At 40.1% G+C, this 18,777-nt stretch overlaps 1 protein-coding gene across 2 annotated transcripts; it reads left to right on the top strand.

The window, feature by feature from the left end:
• The first annotated feature begins 3,487 nt into the window (after positions 1-3,487).
• On the top strand, positions 3,488-18,032 carry DSCC1 (DNA replication and sister chromatid cohesion 1). 2 transcript variants are annotated; one of them, XM_074887141.1, is made up of 9 exons: positions 3,488-3,712; positions 5,671-5,839; positions 9,045-9,179; positions 11,037-11,127; positions 12,444-12,582; positions 13,583-13,635; positions 14,820-14,974; positions 15,518-15,666; positions 16,731-18,032. In XM_074887141.1, the coding sequence occupies exons 1-9, from the start codon at positions 3,543-3,545 to the stop codon at positions 16,837-16,839; spliced, it is 1,170 nt and encodes a 389-aa protein (XP_074743242.1). In that variant the 5' UTR covers positions 3,488-3,542; the 3' UTR covers positions 16,840-18,032. The 2 variants fall into 2 exon arrangements, with proteins under 2 accessions (XP_074743242.1, XP_074743236.1); XM_074887135.1 differs by having other exon boundaries at positions 14,817-14,974.
• Positions 18,033-18,777: the final 745 nt, after the last annotated feature.

The following is an 18,777-nucleotide window of genomic DNA, read 5'->3' as shown; positions in this document are numbered from 1 at the left end:
ATCACCAGGCTGATAACAAGTTATGGTATTCAGCTTTGGAGCTGTGCAAGTTTTTACAGTGCTGGCTTTATTATTTTTTTATTTTCACAGCTATTTACATTGTGCTTTGAAAGACATTCAGAAGTTTCTAGTGTGTACGTCTTTCTTTGACATTTAAACACCTGATTTCAAGTAGCCCAATTTTCTCACTACATTTTACTGTAGAGCTCCCAAGCACTTCAATTGCAATCACAGCTGGGAAGTCATCCTCCCAACATGCTGCCTGATGACTAGAGCCTGACACTGGTAATGTGCACTGTTAGAACACATTATGTTATCTCGCGGTTCATTGTTTTATGTCTTAGTTGTGGAGCTTTGGAGTTATTTGAACTTCCTTTCTTTGATTTGTCACAGCTGTCCTTCATTTATTTTGCTGTTCACATCCTTGATGTTTGAGTCCTGGTAAACATTATACAGGGCCAGGAACTTCAAAGGCAAGACTATAATAATCTTCAACAATCCATTTTCTGTTTTGCTAACTTCACTCAATGTTAGTCAACCAGATTCCATTAATCCTAATTTCCATTAATATTAGTCAATTGAAAAACTACACCAAAGCTTATCTTGCTTGAGACTTGACTTCATTCCTGCCTCCCCTCCCCAGCCCAGCTGAGGATGCAGGCTATTCAAGGGATCAGCCTACTTCTCCCTCATACCGAGTCCTGTTAAAAAGAGGCGTACCTCTCAGCTGTACACCCACAGCAGTTACTTAAAGCCTCAGACGTGCACCTCGGGGGACTGACTTCAGTTGGTGATCAGTTAAGTTGGGATGGCGACATTAATTGCTTCCTCAACTCTTGCTTCCATTCTGCTGCAGGAGAGTTTCACCACTGCTTGTGCCATGATGTCACATGCTCCTTACCCCTGACAGTTTCAGTCCACCATACCAGCTCAAAGTGAAACCAGTACTCATTTACACTGCAGCAAATCCAGAGCAAATAAATAATCCCACAGCATCAGTATAAAATAACTTCAGGATCCTATCAAGCTCCCTTACCATAGCATGCATTTCCTTATAAATTGACAGCAATGTTGATAGTTCAGCATCTTCTCATGTTCTCTACAATCCAAATTCATTGAATCATTCATCTGTGTTTCAAGAAACTTCATAAGTTCCCACACAAACCAGTTTTTGTCAGTTAGGTCACGGCTCTAAAGCGTTCTCAGTGAAAACAGAAGCATAATACAAGTTGTTTCCTGAGAAATTAGACATGTTTCCTACAGATCTTTGTCTGTTTTTGCTGATAGGCCAGTTGGCTGCTGCCTCTCAGAATGGACCAGAGCTGCTTTCCGCTAAGTAGGGGCTCCAGTATATCGTCCAGCCACTGCTTTCAGCAAAACTTTTAGGAACTTTACCTGCCAAATTTACCTGAACTTGAACAGCAACTTCCAGAGTGATGAGAGACAGAGAAATATGACAGGCAGCACAGCTCCTTAGGAAACAAGATAAAAAGCATGTACAACCAGAACTACCAGGATAAACAAAAGTGGTTGGAAAAATTAGTACAAATGTTCCTGACCACAGATTAGTGTCAACTCCTGAATAATGTTCAGTGATTTTCTTCCCACTGGGCTTCTGTTATGTAGCAGACCTCTTAAGATACAAACTCCATGAATTCATGCATTGGATTAAGTTCCTTTGTTATATCAGAATCTCTTTTTTTATTTCACAGAATGAAAGGAGAAATTAGAAGCAGCAGGCATGCAAAGTCACTGGGAAATTGCACAAATTAAGGTATAAAATAAAACCGGCATAATTAAGCTGCTATGTAAACAGTAACTGTGTGAGCATTTGCTTGGTAGAACAATGATTTTCTGGTTTGCCTCGGAGGTCTGCAGGAACAGATTTACATTAAAGCAAAACGTAACGGTCTCAGATAAGGCTGTACATATATCAGTTTGCACCTACACATTAGTAGAAACTAGTCAGAGTGCCTCAGGTTTCCTGTGTACACAATAACTGTATTTCCACCTTCCAATAACTGAAATAAAACATGAAAATATGACAGATCACTGAGTTTTTGAATAAGCCATGGCACACCCGATAAGAGATAACTACCTCATTACTTTAGTCAAAGTTTTCTGCAAGGCCAGTTGCCTCGCTAGCGCCACTGAGGCAAAGGACCTTCTAACAGCAGAAGATGTCTGACTCAGTCACATATAACAGTTGTTCTCTGCCGGGCTGGGTACTGAACCGAGCCAGCTCCATCCCACCGGCTCCTGTTTCTGGTTCCAACATGAACATGGTACGACCTCCTTGTCTGGGTCATTTGGTGCAGGCTTGTATCAAGCACAGAGGGACTCTGTAAGCGGATATACACAACTTAGGAGCACAAAGCAATTATTTGTTAGTTAATGCACACAGCAGACAGCTAGGCCTAATGAGCTACTAGGCTGAGTGTTAATATGCCCCGCAGCAATACCTGAGTGAGTGTTAATATGCCTCACAGCAAGACCTCAGTGAGTGTTTGAGAAACCAGCTGTCCTGGAAGGAGGCAGGGAACAAGCCTCCTGTGCTGCTCCTCACAGAGGACTGACTCCCAGTGGTGCTGAGCTGCTGCCTTCGGAGCCTCTGCTTTCGTTTTTTTCTTACGGTTTAAGGATGTCAGTAGACTTCCTCTTCAATCTCTGAGCTGTGGACTATTTCCATTTCAATAATTCTGCTTGCCTGTGGTTTTTACTTATCTCTGTCATGGTTTTAGCTCAAGCACTTCCTCACAGCTTCCTCAAGCAGATGGAGCCCAGGTCGGGCCACAGCACGAAGCTCAGCTGGGCCGAGTCAACAGGGAGACAAACTCCTCTGTGGGGCTGTGCAGTCCCTTTCCTAAAGGATCATGTGGTGACAGCCAGCAGATACTTGCCCTCGGTCAGGCTGTCCCCACGGCCGTCGTGACAGAAGGAGCAGGGGTGGATGACACTGGTGGGTGCTCACCTGCAGCTGCCACACCACACGTCATCCTGGCCACAGTCAGGCCCTGTCATGGTGGCTCGGGCGGTCAGCCTTCCTCTCTCCACTCTTGCTCTCACACTCTGGTATCGAGGAAATATGTAGAGTGCTGCCTCAATCAGAGCTGGGCAGGGGCTCCCGTATTGGGCCTGGTTTTGTTGTATTTTATAGATCTGTTTTATTTAGAGCATTTTGTGGATTTTTATGGCATTTTATTGGTATATAGAGAGATTTTATTGTAGCCCAGCCTGCCTCTAGCGCAGCCGGTCAGAAACCGGGAGGTTCGTCCGGATTAGACCCGGCGGAGCAGCGACATGCCGGCGGGCTGGGCCGGAACCGGCTGCCGCCGAGGAGAGCGATTCCCCTCAGTATAACCCCGAAGTGATGCTACCCGCCCCGCCGGTCACGGTCGGGCGCATCGCAGGCAACCAGAAAATCAACCCGGCCTGCGCGCCGCCCGCCACCCCGCCTCTCCCCGCCCCTTGCCGCGACCGGCCCCGCCTCGGCGGGGGACGGTGTGGCGCGGTTTTCGGAGTGAATCGACCCGGCGGACGCCATGCGGAGCCGCGCGGAGGTGGACGTGACGTTGCAGACGGCCAAGCTGAACCCGGCGGAGCTGCTACCGGCCGTGCACTGCCTCAGCTTCGGTCCGCAAGCCGGTACCGGCGAGTGCTGCCTGCTGCAGCTGGAGCCGGGCCTCTGCGCCGAGCTGGAGGCGGGACGGAGGTACGGGCGGGGTGGGGCGCCCCCTGGAGGGCGGGAACGGAGCGGGGGAGGGTCGTCGCCGCCCGGGTCGCGCCTCGCGACCCGGGCGGCAACGACTCCCCCCCCACCATCACGGCTTGCTGTGGTGGTCGGGACGGCGACCCGAGGCGGGCTGAGGGACTGTGACAGGCCCGCCCCGCGGCGGGAGGCTGGAGTTTTCCCCTCTTACAGCTCGCCCCGCCATGCGCGGGGGAGTGGGAGCAGCTGCGCGGGATGGGGCAGGGCTGAGCCTCGGGGGGGCTGCGTGCTGTCAGGGCTGCGCTGTCCTATCTTTAGCGTTAAGTAGCTGACACGGCTCTTAAATAAGGCTTTTTCCAGACTTGACTTGGTCTAATACGGTTTGTGTGAAAATGTAGCTGTCCTTTAAACCTGGCTCAGTTAAATCGGAAACTAAAACCTAGCACCACCTAAAATAAGCTGGACAAAGCAAACGTAACCAGCACTTTATGATGGGTATTTATAACACATTTAGATTATTTCAGCAAAATAACTGTTGTGTGCATTAAAAAGAGATGGGATAGGTGATGGTTCATGCATTGTTACAGTGTGAGTCAGTGATAAGGACCGAAACCATGCTCAGTTCCTGTTCCCAGAGTAGCAACTTGATTACTAAAGTTTCCCACTTCTGTAGGCCCTTGTATTGGTGACCTCTCATTTTTTGATTTTTTTTTTTTTTTTTTTTTTTTTTGGCATATGGAATAATTGCTTTTCACAAGACTTCTAGCCAAAAGCGTGGAAAGTTTCTTGCCAGGCATATAAAGATAGATGCCTAAAAATTTGTGCTTAGGAAAGGAGATATGTCTTTAAAAGAACCCTTCTGACTTCTGAGATTTTCTTACTGGAACTCTTGACGTTGGGTGGATGACAGGGGACCTACAAGTTAGTCAAACAGGACAGCGAAGGACGCAACACTGTTCCATAGGCATTTGGTAGGATGATTACATGGCATCTAACTCTGGACCAAGAACAGATTCTAGTTAAGTTTTTGATACTGTTTTAAAATTTCATCCTTTACTGCAATGCCAGTACAAATGTTTAAAATGATACAATATTAGAACTCCCTCTAAAGAAAATAGTCCTCAGAGATGTATGTTGTTAAGCCTGCCCATAGTCAGTGCAATACTGATAAGGTGTCATTGGTTAGAGGCCTGAGTCATGCTGAAGAGTAGTTGGGGCACAGCTGAGCTTTGTTCATGCATGCAAACTTTTGGAAGCAAGATGAGCAGCTTGATGAAATTGAATGTGAGCACTTAATTTAGTGTAGCCTGGGAGGAAATGAATGTTCCCCTGTTGTCCTGCTTTGGTATTATCATGTCCTCACTAAGAATCTCTATTTAATCAAGTATGTGAGCTGAAGGGATGGGTTTGCATTGATTCTTTATACTGAAATGCCCTAGAAGATGGTTTTCTTTCCTGCTTAGAATTACTTGCAAGAAAACGTGTATATTTTTGAGATTAATTATCTGAAGGACACTGCACAATAGACACAAATTTTTGTTTCAGAATGGGCCAGTTTCAGTCTTCATTAAAGAACAATTCTAGTTGTAATCTCATTTCTAAGATTAGTGAACTAGTTCAGGCTTTAAGCATCACCTAATCAGTGTTTTAGGGGGTTTTGTGTGAAAAGGCAGGTGAGGAGGTTCAACTGTCATCTGCATAAAAACCTTGAATGCTTGCCTTTTGGAGTGGGAAAACTCAAAAAGTTGAGGAAAAAACATAGTGTTAAGATATTTTAGATTAATTGACAATTGCATCTTTATATTTTGGTGTACTGTGACTGTTACTGCCAAATAGAACTGCAGTTTATAACTTTTTTACCAATGTATGAATGTGAAAAAATATCAGACAAGTTTAACAGGTGTTCATCCTGAAAGAGAGGTAAAAATACATCTTTATTTCTGTGCTATTTTTTTTCCCAGCCTAGTAATCCGCGGTGAAAAGGATGAACAAGCAGTGTTGTGCAGCAAAGATAAAACTTACGACATGAAAATAGCAGATACCTCAAATATGCTGCTGTTTATTCCTGGTTGCAAAACTCCAGAACAGCTGAATGCAGATCAGGCATCTTGTAATATTATTCATTCACAGGTATGTCTTTCTGGGTTTTTGTTTGTTTGCTTTAATTCTCTACTTTCTTATTCTCTATAATTTCTTGGATTTTATCCAAGATGCATATGTGAATCCTGGCTGGGATTCAGTTGCCTAAACATAGGCTTGTAATGCCATTTTAGATGCCTTGTGGTATTGGTCTAGCTTTGAGCTGCCACTGCAGAAGGACGTGAGTCTCCTGTAGGTTCTTTGTATATTGAACAGCCCCAAGAGGATGTCTTTATAAATATGCTTTATACACAAGGGGCATGCTATACCTTAGGGTGCCCAGAATGGCTCTCGGGCCCTTCTTTAGGCAACTGAACTTTATCCATAATGTATGATAATTATTGTTTCTAAGAAGTTAAAAGTTTGGTTTATTTTCAGTGGATAGTAATTACTTGTGGTAGGTATTAAAAGCTTTCAAAGAAAATCTAATTTCTCAGTGTTAGCAGCTATTTTTGAAATAAGCTGTTTGCAAATTGATTCTTAGAAGTGTTTTCCCCAAAAGGCAGATTATACCATGTCATGCCTAAATAGTATTTTTTAAATACAGAAATATATTCAAAGGTGACTCTCTTTCAACTAGCATCTGGAAAGATTTGTTGGAGTGAATGATTTTAGAGTTCTCAGTTTAAAGAATTCATTGTTCCCTGCTCTTCTGAAGCATAGTTAATAAAATTCTACTAAAAATAGTTAGGCAAATATTATTACTAGGTCATTATTTGCTGTAATGGATGTAATTACATCATTGAGGAGTAATCCTGCTTGTCCTTAGATGAACATAATAATCAAAACAACACAATTTCTTCTGTGAATTCAGCAGTTCAGCTAATAGAAAAAGTTAATTCAAACTAAAGTAGATTAATGAGAAAGTAATATTCTTCTGTATTCTTTTTTTGCTATGTTAAATGATCTCAGTAGTCCTCTGAAGTCACACATGTCAACATAATGTGATTTGCTTAGGAATTATTTTTAGAGTTTTATTTCTAAGAGCTTTCTTAATATTTTCAAAAATGTTACATAGTGTATTGACACTGCAAATTGTGAAACATAGCAAAAGATGCTATGTTTACTCAGTATTTTGGGGCTTCACTGCCCTTCTGCAGTTTCAGTGCTGCTCTTTGTACCACTTGCAAGGCTAATACTCACGGCCAAAGCATCTGGCATTTTATTCACCTCACACAGACCAGCTCCAGTTATGAGCTTTGGATTATAAATTAGAATTATTTATTTTCTTTTCTATGCAGAGTACCTTCTTGTTCATTACCAAATTGCTCAGAAAAGAACTTGACAGGAAAAAAATTCTAACACTTAGGTAAATGCTATTTGACATGGAGGGGGGATAAAAGCTCAGAAGTTTATCAGGAAATTAGTATTTACCTGAATTTTGTGCCAAACAAGCTACGGAATAGTTAGATTAAATACTGAGAGCTTTCTCTGTATTAGAATTTGGATAGGACTACTTCTACACATAGGTGGTTTGCATATAGTCGATTTAAATGGGACATTATTTTAAAGTTTTGGGGTTTTTTAATGGGTGACTGTAATGCTAGGGCCTGAATAATAGAGGAACCTCTACAACTAAACATTATTAGTAGTATCTGTTAATTAGTAAAATCTGTATTACCATTAGCATTAATTATTAGTATCTGATCATTAACAAAATATGTATGCTCACTAGTGAAAGATGGTAGCTTAGACAAAATGTAATTAGTAGTGAGGATGAAATGCTGTGAGAATGTGTGTCCAAATTTCCTTGTTTGGCAGTGTTCAAGGCTGAGAACCCAAGTGTTTGGCCTTGTTAGAAACTCCCTTGGTTCTCTCCCCTGAGCCCTGCCCAGGCTTTGGGTGGAATCCAACAGGAGGATGAAACCAGATGTTTCCACTCAAAACAAAGATGCAAGTTATTCTGGCTTGCTGATTTTTGGGTATGTAAGGCTGGACCTGCTCACAGCGACTTTGGATGCCTCACCTACGGGTGGACGCACCGCGTAGGACTTCCCACTTGCCGGGAAAGGCTCTCTAAATCCTTGCTGTAACCGGGGCTGCCCAGTGACTGGATGTTGGTAATGTATGCAAGTGGTGATGTATCTTAATCACTATTCTCCCCATCGTGTAGTAATGATTAGGTTCATTGCCTTGTTTAACTGTATGTGTTAATAAGTAAGTGTACTATTCCATATTTTTCCTACTGCTTATTTTCTGTAGTACTTAGTTATATCCTTTGATTATTAACAGTAAAATCAGCCTACTCTTTTCGCTCTGGTGTCTGAGTTTAATTGGCATCCTTGATCAGCAGAACAATGACGTTAAAAAAAAGTAGTCTGGCAAAGCATTTGGGATATTTTAAGCATTTGGGGGTATTATCTGGAGGCTTTTTTACAAGGGGCTAGTGGCTGGGTTAGGAGTCACAAACCTGGAGCCTGTTCTGCCTCTGCTATTCTGTACCCACTTCTGTTGGTTTGGTAAATAGCAGAAGCAATGCTGAAAGGCCTCTTAATACTTTGCCCTCTTCAAAAAATCATGTAGGAAGTCTAAGATATACCCCATTAAGCAGCTCAGGATTACTCTGAAGATAAAGTTTTATTTCATTAGTGTTGTTGAATCAATTACACCAGAGCTTCCTGTTGCATGCTTTTAATTTCTGTGTTGAATCAGAATAAGGAACAGAGATGTCTTGTTAGTGTGTGCAGGTGTAGTTTACTGTCTCGTTAATGTCTGTTTACTTGAACTTAGTGATGTGATGATTCGTTAAGGTGTAAAAAAGACCATGAAGTAGATCCCAAGCATGGGAATAAGTGAGGAAGATGGAAACAGGATAATACAGGAGGAGTTTTATGGCAGTAATATAATTTAGTATTAAGAGGAAAAGAAATGTTGATGAGGATTGTGCAGGAATATAGCCCATGATGATATTCTATCACAGGAATATCTCCCATGATGATACATTTGCAAGTAGAAATCAGTTGTTCCCTTTGTCATACGCAGTATGAACATATTTTTGTCAACCAACAGTGGATTTCTGTTCTTCATTGCCTGTGGTAAATTTTTTTATTGAAGATATTACAATGATTGTTTAATCTTTAAAGTAATTACCCTATTAATTACTAAATTAACACTTTTTGCTGATAATTTTTAGTAAGCTTCTTTGAATCCAAATGGTAGATTAAAATCTTTTAAGAGTCACTGTGTTTTCTTGTAGATTGCTGGTTTCTCCAATAACTATTGGGAATTAAGGAGATGTCGACCGAAACTAAAGAAACTGAGGAAGCTTTTAATGGAAGATCCATATGAAGGGCCAGATAGTCAGAACGATCAGACTTTGACATTTTCAAAGGTAAATCAGCTATATAAATTACTTTCTTGTGATCGGTAATGGGCAAATTAAAGAGAAGATACATTCTTAACTAGAAAAATGTCTTTGCTCCCATGTTTCACAGTGCTGCTCTGAGTTAATTTTTTAAGCATACTATTCTAATCAATATAGTAATTATTAGCACTTCCACTGAGTAGCAGGTAAACAACCTTTTTTTAGTGAAAAGAGGACAAGGCAGGACAAGAGGACCAAAAGAGACTGGGGATTTCCCATTTTATGTGGGGAGTTTCTTGAAGACACTCTCCAGAACCTTTTGTAAATTCCTTGAGAGTTACGTGACTAAAGGTGTATTGTAGCCTTCCCTCCTTCTTTAGGGCTGTTATGTATGACGTCATGTACGAGCTAAGTAATAAGGTCACAGGGCACCCACATACAAGTCACTTGCTAATCAGTAATTTATGATGACAAGAAGCAGGGAGTTGCAGAGAATGATGAGGATGATATGAGGCAGAAAATAAGACTGACACTATAAAAAGGGAAGATGCCAGTAAAATCCTTTTCCTGCTGCCCTTTTATGTTTCCAGGAAATCCACTTTAGGATGTAAATAGTAATGGAGAGACCTGGACTGGGCAGCATATAATGTCAGATAAAAGTCTTGTAAAAATCCTGGAGTTTTGTTAGTTTGGTTGGTTTTTTGTTTGACTTCAAAAAACAGAAATGGTTGCTCCAAAGTATTTTACACTGAGTCTTGGCTGAAGCGGATACTAACAAACAATCTGTTTGACTGCATATACAAGCATGGATGTTTGTTTTCTCCTGTGGCAGGAAATGCTGCCTCTCTCTGGGTGATTAACAGTCTAACTTCTGATAAGTTTCAGAATCTTTCCCCCAGCATTGCCTTTTCCCGCTTTCATTTTTCCTACCTACTCTGGTCTAGGCATAGAAGGACACAGCAGCAAAAGAAGGCATGTCCAGGAATTATAAGCACTGACAAAGGCTAGCAACACAAAAACATGTTATATGCAATAGTATTTACTGATAGTATTAAATGTATTTTATAAAAACATGTCAATGTCTCCCCAGATGTTACTGCCTAGTTTGAGGACTGATCTTCTCTGTTTTGAAGGAGAATGTTTCATGTATCGGCTTACTAGAGAACAGCTAGATATATCTGATAAATGTTGATGAACCTTAGCTATGCCACTGGCAGAACTTTAATCTCAAAGCTCTCCATGGGAAAGCTCTTTCCTATGTGACTAATTCTCACTGGAATTCCAAACAACATGTGTGTAGTAAAAATTTTTGCTGTGTTGTTGCTTGCGCTTAATATTTATTGGGTGCTGGCAACAAATAAGCCATCTTTAATCTGTTTGAAAACAAATTACTGTGTTTTGGTGGCTTACTGTTCAGTTATTTGTACTGTTTCATACACAGAGAACTACAGGAAAGGAACCATAAGGAACTATAGCACTATAAGGTATTACTGTAAGGAAGCCACAGATTAAAATATGTGATTTAGGAAAGACAGAACACATTGACTTTTCATTCTTGCTGTGGTACTTTACTTACGGTGCCTACTTGTGCTAGTTTGACATCCTGGGAGTACAGGTATATTACTTCTGCATGGCACAAAGACTTCCCTGTAGTTAGATTGTGTTTTATATTGAAGAACCCTTTGAGGGAAAATGTAAGTTACAGGAAAAGTTTCAGAGAGTGTGGTAAACCTTAGAAAATTCAGAGTCTGTGGGGAAAAAAAAAACCCCAACAATCTTCTAAGTCTTTCTTTCATTATATCTTATAATGCATTTTGCATGCTTGCTGAAGCAAAGGAACAAGGATAACCTGGTTTATTTCCTCCTTTTTTTCCCTTGTTGCAGTATACAACGGAAGATTTGTTAAGTCTGATTCAAGCAAGTGAAGAAGAAATAATGCACCAATTGCAGGTTATAGATGCCTGCAAAATTGGAGGTATTCATCTCTTAAAGAATATTATTGCCCTGTTTGGTTTTTTTCCCACAAAATATCTGTATCTCCTCTTTCTAAGGTCCAATCCACATCCTTGTCTTTCAAGGTGCAAGTTACTTCAAAGTACTAAGATCTTCCATATTTCCTATATCCTCTGCTGCTTTGAAGCTGATCAAAAGGGGAAAACTGAGCAGGCATTGACCAGTCTGGCTCTTCGCAGGGTAGTTCCTTGTTTGCTTCTACAAACACTGGCATCAGAGTATCCCACCCATAGCATAAATATTTTTTGGCTGGTTGCCCTCTTTGTGGATGAGTGGGTACTGCTTTCTGCAGTTCTAGAGGCAAAAATAGCTGATCCTTAGGTAACCCCAGTCCTTTCATAGTCTCTTGTTCCTCCCAGGCTGATTTATCTCAGAAGTCTCCCTACCCTGTGAGGCAAGGCTGGAACAAGCGCCTCACCTTGGGACGGGTCCTACTCATCCTATAGTTGGCCAAGCCCAGACCCTCACCTGGACACCAGCTGACAGCAGTCCTAGAGTCATAGAATTACCTAGGGCAGAACCGAGCTCTGGAGGTTATCAGGTCCAAACCCCTGCTTTAGAACAGGGACAACTTGGAGCTGGCTACTCAGGGCCTTGGCTGGTCAAGTTCTGAGCATTTTCAAGGACGGAGATCGCACGACCTCTGTCCAGGCTGTTCCAGTGTTTGACTATCGGGAAAAAAATTCTCCTAATACCCACCTGGGATTTCCCTTATTGCAACTTGTGCTTGTTGCCTTCTGTCCCATCACTGAGCACCACTGGGAAGACTTCTGCTCCATCTTTTCTATACTGTCCCATGAGGTGGGTGAGGACAATCTCACAGATGACTTTCCTTGTCATTTGCAGCTGCACAGCACCACTGTGCCAGAGCTGTGCTTTGTCACATCTGGATTTCTGTGAACTCGGCTGGACTTGAACTGCCACTTTGCAGAGTCAGTGCAGCCAGTTCTGTTCATGCAGTTCTGTGTCTGAATTAGTTATTTTTTCCAGGCCTGATTCATCTTGCGATGGGATTTGTAGTGTCTTTGTATCTGTGGCAGTTAATAACATAAACAGTTATAAATAATTGAGATGATTTAATTTCTTTCTCCTTTACATTTGCTCTTACTATTCTGTTCTTTTTCTCAGTTTTAATCCTGAAAAGGACAGAATGCTGTTGCTGTACTTTGTAAAGGTGTGACCTAAATGTCTGGACTCCTGTAATGTATCTTCAGGGGGATAGAATCAAGGTGTTAATGTTTTTCTTCTAATGCTGTTTTGTGGTTTTCTGTTTGGTAGGATATTGGAGAATTCTGGAATTTGACTATGAGATGAAACTCTTGAATCACGTGACTCAACTAATAGACTCAGAGTCCTGGTCTCTAAGTAAGGTTCCTTTACGTACCTGCCTTGAGGAACTTGGATCTCTAGAGCCCACGTAAGCCATTACTTTTAGTACTTAAAATTGTCTACAATCATTATTAACTATTACTAGTTGCAATCATTAATTATTTATTAGAATTATACTCTTATAACTCTAGATTCCAGTTACTGTGGTGTTAATGATGTATATTTTAGAGCCAAAGAAAATACAAGGGCATTAGTAGTTTAGACAGGGTAGTAAACTGATCTTAGCATCTGTTGGTAATATTTCTATTGATTCAATAGTAGAAACATTTCTGCTGAATCGTAAATGATGGAAGTAGCATGTGCCTAAGCTGTAAATTACTGACCATCTTGAAATGCTTGTTCTGAAGGTAGCCAGAAATGTTTAGTTTACGTCTTGCATAATGTCTGAGATGGTGGTATATTTTTCTGGTGTAATACTGAATTCAAATCTGAAGAGTTGAGTTCATTGTACTGGCATTTGGAGTCATTAAATAATTTAAGATTACCATTCAAACAAAGTCTTAAGTTTATAATATGTAGCGTTTTGCATTTATTTGGGTTTTGGTTCAAAAAGAAATCTTACTTTAATATTAGTGTCTTCAGATAGGTTGTAATTTTACGCCAGGGGTCTAGAAAAATGCCTGCTATTCAGTCAGGGGTAATTAACTGCCAAGTTTGTGACTTGCATCACTTCTCATTGGAAAGAAGCGACATTGCAAGAGTCTCTTTTCCTTATTCTCCTTAGCCTTTTAGTCTTTACTAGTTATAACTAGAAAGTGGAAGAGACTTTTGGAGATGACATGAGTTAAGTTCCATCTGTCCTTTTTGTCCCCTTTTGTCCTTTTTTTAACTTACTGCTAAGTTTTTTATCAATTTGTTCATTTCAGTCATGAAGACGTGTCCCATCCTTCATTCTCCTTGATTTTTTTACTTTACCTGTTCCTTCATCTTCTTGGTAACTGTTTCTGTAGTGATCTAGTAGACAGTTTTAAACCTTGATTTCTCTTTTTTCTTTTTTTTTCTTTTTTTTTTTTTTTTTCCTTTCTCAGAGAGATGATAGAACATATTCTTTTAAGCTATGGAAGGAAGTACACTGATGATGGTAAGTTTGAGAAAACATGCATATTTAAATTTTGTACAAAGGAAACATTAATGAGTAAATGCAGAGTTTGTGGGGATGGCGCAAATAAATGAATTTGCTACAATGCCAGTAAAAGGGGGGAGCAAACTGAGCTAAGAATCAGTAAAATTGTTAGAGAAAGTTTCATAGGAAAAAGTATTAAACTGTACAAGACACTAGGGGAAAAAATCAGGAACTATCAGAGGTACCTGAAGTGATTTATTAGGTGTCTACAAGCCATAATTTTATGAATAGAGACAGGTCACTGGTAAAATTTAGATGGAATCTCTCTTTAGATACCCTAGGAGGTCTCAGATGTTTAAGCAATTAATTGTGCTATTGTGAATAGTCAATGGTGTGTAGACCTCCCTGAATTCAGCTTAGCTGGAGTAGACATCTGCCTTTGGGCACTTGAACTGCACCACAAGATCCACTGATTGTATTGATTAAATCTCCGTTGCCCATCTCACACACAGACATAATATTTCAGTGCCTTAATCTCAGTATGAATTCTTCTGCACAGTTGCTTTCATCTCACCTTTGGCTGAAGTAGGAGTTGTGCTCAACTGTAAAGGACATAGGAAAGTAGTAGGAGTGATACAGATTGTCTTAGAATATTTAGGGAGGTTGCACAAGGAACAAGTTTGAATTGCAGGAAGACGAGGTGACTGAAAAAGTTGAAGAAAGTGTTTATGCCTGATGTTCAGAGAATTTTAGCCAAGTCAGTGTGAAAGAAAATAAATTCTAATTATTCACTTCATCATCTCATAAGGATGATTAAGGAAGAGAAGTTTTGGTTAATTGTTCAACCACAGACAGCAAACACTAATACAAGCCATTCAGAAATAGGAATGAAAGCTGTAGGAGAAACAACGTTACTGTGAGAGGGGAAAAGATAGGAGGCCAATACATTTATTGATAATGAGTACTGTAGCTTGGACAGTGCTGCACACAGACATAATATTCTGCTTAATTTGTTCTTGAGAATGAGAAGATACCATAATTTATCCAAAGTAATACTAAGTCAGGTTACACCCTGAGGAAAAGAAAAAACAGGATACTTGGTTTGTAGAAGACTGTAGAACAGAATGGAAAAATGAGGCTGTTCTCCATTCTTTTATCAAAAAGCAAGAACCCAGGATAACCCATTTTTTGTTTCTCAGCAGGGGAGGTTTACTTTGAAATGCATGAAGATAAAATATGCAGAGCTATAGCGCAAATGCTTTTGCAAAATGCAGTTAAATTCAATCTGTCAGAATTTCAAGAAGTCTGGCAACAAAGTGTCCCTGAAGGGATGACAACAAGACTTGATCAGCTTAAGGTAAAAACAAAGAAGTATGGATTCTTCCATGAGTAGGCTGTTAACTGACTTGAGTCATATGTAGATTTTATCAATTAATGGGGATTGAATGTGTTATTAAGTACATCTTGTGACATCCACTATGAGCACCGGTAGTCTGGAATCACACCAGTTCAGGCTTCTGAAAGTCTGGAACATTTCACTGTTTGAAAAAAAGTTGCAGCTGTATAGTTAATACTTGTAAATATAACTAGGACAGAAGCTGAAGCTATTGTTGAGCAGACTGTAGTGACAGCCAGTAGAGTAGCAAGCACTATGAAAATTCTGCTCCTCAAAGGAGACATAGATGTCTTAATGGATTTCCCCCTCCCTCCTTGTCATTAAAGAAAATGATAAACACTGCCTGTAAAACAGCACCTTTATGATACTTTTTTCACTTTGCTTCTAGCAGTGCAGTTTTAGAAGGCTTTGGAGGTGCGAAGGGCAACTTGTATGGGTTATCTCCAGAAAGAAGGAAGTTTAATTGTTTTGTCTTAACGTTTTCTCTCTGATGCTGATCTACAGGGCTTGGCACTTGTGGATAGAACCTCAAGACCAGAGACCATCTTTCTGCTAAAAGTGGAAGACTTACCTGAAGACAATCAGGAAAGATTCAACAGCTTATTCAGCATACGGGAAAAGTGGACAGAAGAGGATATTACCCCCTATATACAGTAAGGATATATTTCTTTTTAATAAAATATAATTAGTGTTATGTTTGTCCCTTTTTGCATAGCTGACTTCTTATCAGCTGTGATTGCTTCTTTCCATTTTAAATGAATATGAATTCTGTATGAATAGAATCCCCACCCCTAGGAACTGTAGCTATATTCATTGGATTTAAACGTGCTAAAAAAGCTGATCCTACTAAATTTAAATGGGCGGTAACTCTCTTATTTGATTGAGGTGGACTTAACTCAAAGGATAAACCTCCTGACATTCATGGTCAGTCTCCATATTTATAACTTAAGAACTGTAGAGCAGTAGTGCTTCCTGTGCTGTGTCTTTTCTTGTTCTGGTGGTTAACACTTACACCACAGTGCTTTCTGGAAGGCCCAGCCAGGATGCAGGTGAGCAGATAGAGATGGTAACCCAGAAGTAACTGTATCAAAAGTTTATGAGTGGCTCTGAATTTACTGTGATATTATTAAGTAGTTCAAAGTTAACTGTTTTGCTAGATGGAAAACCTTTTAGAGAACAGCAATAATAAAACCCAACCAACCCCCCTAAAAAACAAAATCCTTGTTTCTGAAGTAAATCATAGAATCATAGAATAATTTAGGTTGGAAAAGACCTTAAAGATCATCAAGCCCAGCTGTAAACCTAATACTGCCAAGTCTGCCACTAAACCGTGTCCCTAAGCGCTACGTCTACACGTCTTTTAAATACGTCCAGGGATGGTGACTCAACCACTTCCCTGGGCAGCCTGTTCCAGTGCTTGACAACTCTTTCAGTGTAGAAATTTTTCCTAATATCCAATCGAAACCTCCCCTGGTGCAACTTGAGGCCATTTCCTCTTGTCCTATAAAATAATGTAGTTTTGCCTGTTGCTTAAACGTCAAGCCGAGTTCTAAACTTAAGGTAACTTAAAGCATTGTGTGACAGTTACGGTAGTTGGTTTTTTTAACTCCCCCAATACCATAATCCAGTTTATTGCTATACTTACAAGTATGTCACAGATTCATTTTGTATGAGAATATTTCTAATGCCAATGTCATTTGCTTTATTTCCTCTATAGAGACTTATGTGCAGAGAAGCAGACAGTTGGTGTTCTTCTGACAAAATATGCTCGCTCCTCAATGCAGAATGGTGTTAAAGTTTATAATTCTAGAAGACCCATCTCCTAACAAATATTGTTTTAAGAACTGAGAATACTGAATGGAGTGAGTGTTGCTTCTTCCTTCCTCCTGAGGACAGGAGTTGTCAACCAATATTATACGGTGTTCTTGAGTTTAAGCAGCTAAACTTCTTGAATGAGTTCTGTTTTCTGCTCAGCTAAGTAGAATGTGAGGGCACTTGCCTGTTCTAAGGAACTATCATGTCAGCAGCCCTTGCTCACCATCCCTTGCCCACCTTCTTTTTCCTTTGTGTCTGTAGTTATGCCAGGAGTCAAGCTACTTCTTGAATACACTTTATCTGTCTATACGTAAACTGAAGTCTGACATTAAAAATTAAAACCTCCTTGATAATAATTGAATCAATTGAATCGATTTCAACAGCAAAATGGAATACTTAGTCTTTTGCCAATCAGTGAGCATTCTTAAAGAAGATTTTGTTGCAGTGTTGACATTTTGAATACTGCAGACCTTGACAAGCTCATAAACAAGTTATTCCTCGCTGAAACTAAACACCAGTCTTGATTTTGGAAGGTGGTTCTTTTTGTGGTCATGTCTGTGAATAACATTAGCACAGGCTCTTGACACTTCTAACACTTGGCAGAATTGCCTTTTAAATATTACAAAAAACCAAATTGCAATTGAATGAAGATATGAGAGAATAGTTGGACATTGTGTTATGCACTTTCTGTAAACTGACGTTACAATGTAGCTGAGGTAAAATTAATGTTTTACAGAAGACTACCTTTGCTTTTTAAAGAGAGCTTATAAAACTTGTAATATGATTATTTTTAAAAAAACTTTGTTATGGCAAATAACTGCACATAGAAATTGTCTTGAAAACTTGGGGTGGAGTATTATTCTGTGTAGAGCAATGAAACAGGATTTTTTAATGATACTGTCATAAAGTGGAGTGCGTGAAATTGAAGTTTTGTAATCATTAAGAAGGATTGTTTGCATGTCAGTAAACTAGAGTTTAATATTGTTGGTTTTTTTTAAACTTAACAAATGTGGGGGGGAGGGTTATGCAAAAAGCATTTGCTGCATCAAACTCAGATGTAAGGTATGAAAAACCTTGGAACTGCTAGCATGCCACATGTAGGGTGAGTGGAGAAAGAAACTATACATCAGATGTAACTCTTAAGATGGGTGTGTGCATCCTTGGAATTTTGTTACAGATAAAAAGCTGAATTAAAACTACTTCCTGAGCTCTGCTTATTCTTGGCACACTGACTGGAGATCAGTTCCTGTGCCTCTCATTTCTGAAGTGTACAAGTGTGGTGTTTGACCCAGCTGTGGAGGGGCTCAGCTGGTTTACAGTGGCACTCTGCCAGGAAGAATTGCTTTGTTCAGTCTGGTTTCAGCAGCTGTGGTCTTTTAATCGCCCCAGAAGGTTCCCTCTCAGAGATCAATGGCAATACATACATGAAAGCCTCGAAACTAACTTCCATTGCATCACGGAAGGTTCCCTTGTTTAAATACACAAGACAATTAACAGTCTTGTAGTTTGTGATACAAATACTTAAGAGTGGGGTTTGTTTGTGAAAGAATTTAAGTATTCCGTGAATAGCACTGTATCATAGTGCTGAGGTAATGATTCAGGTTTATATAAATAATTTTTGCATGTTCACAGTGCTTCTGTTTTGTCAGACACTGAAAATGAGATGATGCTTTCTCAACTTCAGGAACTGCTGATCCTGAAAGGGCTCACTCCATTAGCTGCTTTGATGCAAGCATTTATTTTAAAAGAGGATAGATGAATCAAAACTTGCTTATACTAGCACAAAACTCGGTTATGAAGAATACTGTGTCCTGATACTGGAACTAAGGACACTCCACAGCACACTTGGGGTGGAAGGGAAGAGGCCATTGAACCCGATCTCATGTTGTGGCTCTGTGCCATGCTGCCTGCAGCGTTGTTGTCTTAAATCCTTTTTTTGATTCAAAAGT

This window comes from Strix uralensis, chromosome 1, assembly GCF_047716275.1.
Source record: "Strix uralensis isolate ZFMK-TIS-50842 chromosome 1, bStrUra1, whole genome shotgun sequence".
Classification (NCBI taxonomy): domain Eukaryota; kingdom Metazoa; phylum Chordata; class Aves; order Strigiformes; family Strigidae; genus Strix; species Strix uralensis.
Note: the sequence above shows the minus strand (reverse complement) of the source record. Positions and strands in the feature narration are given on the sequence as shown.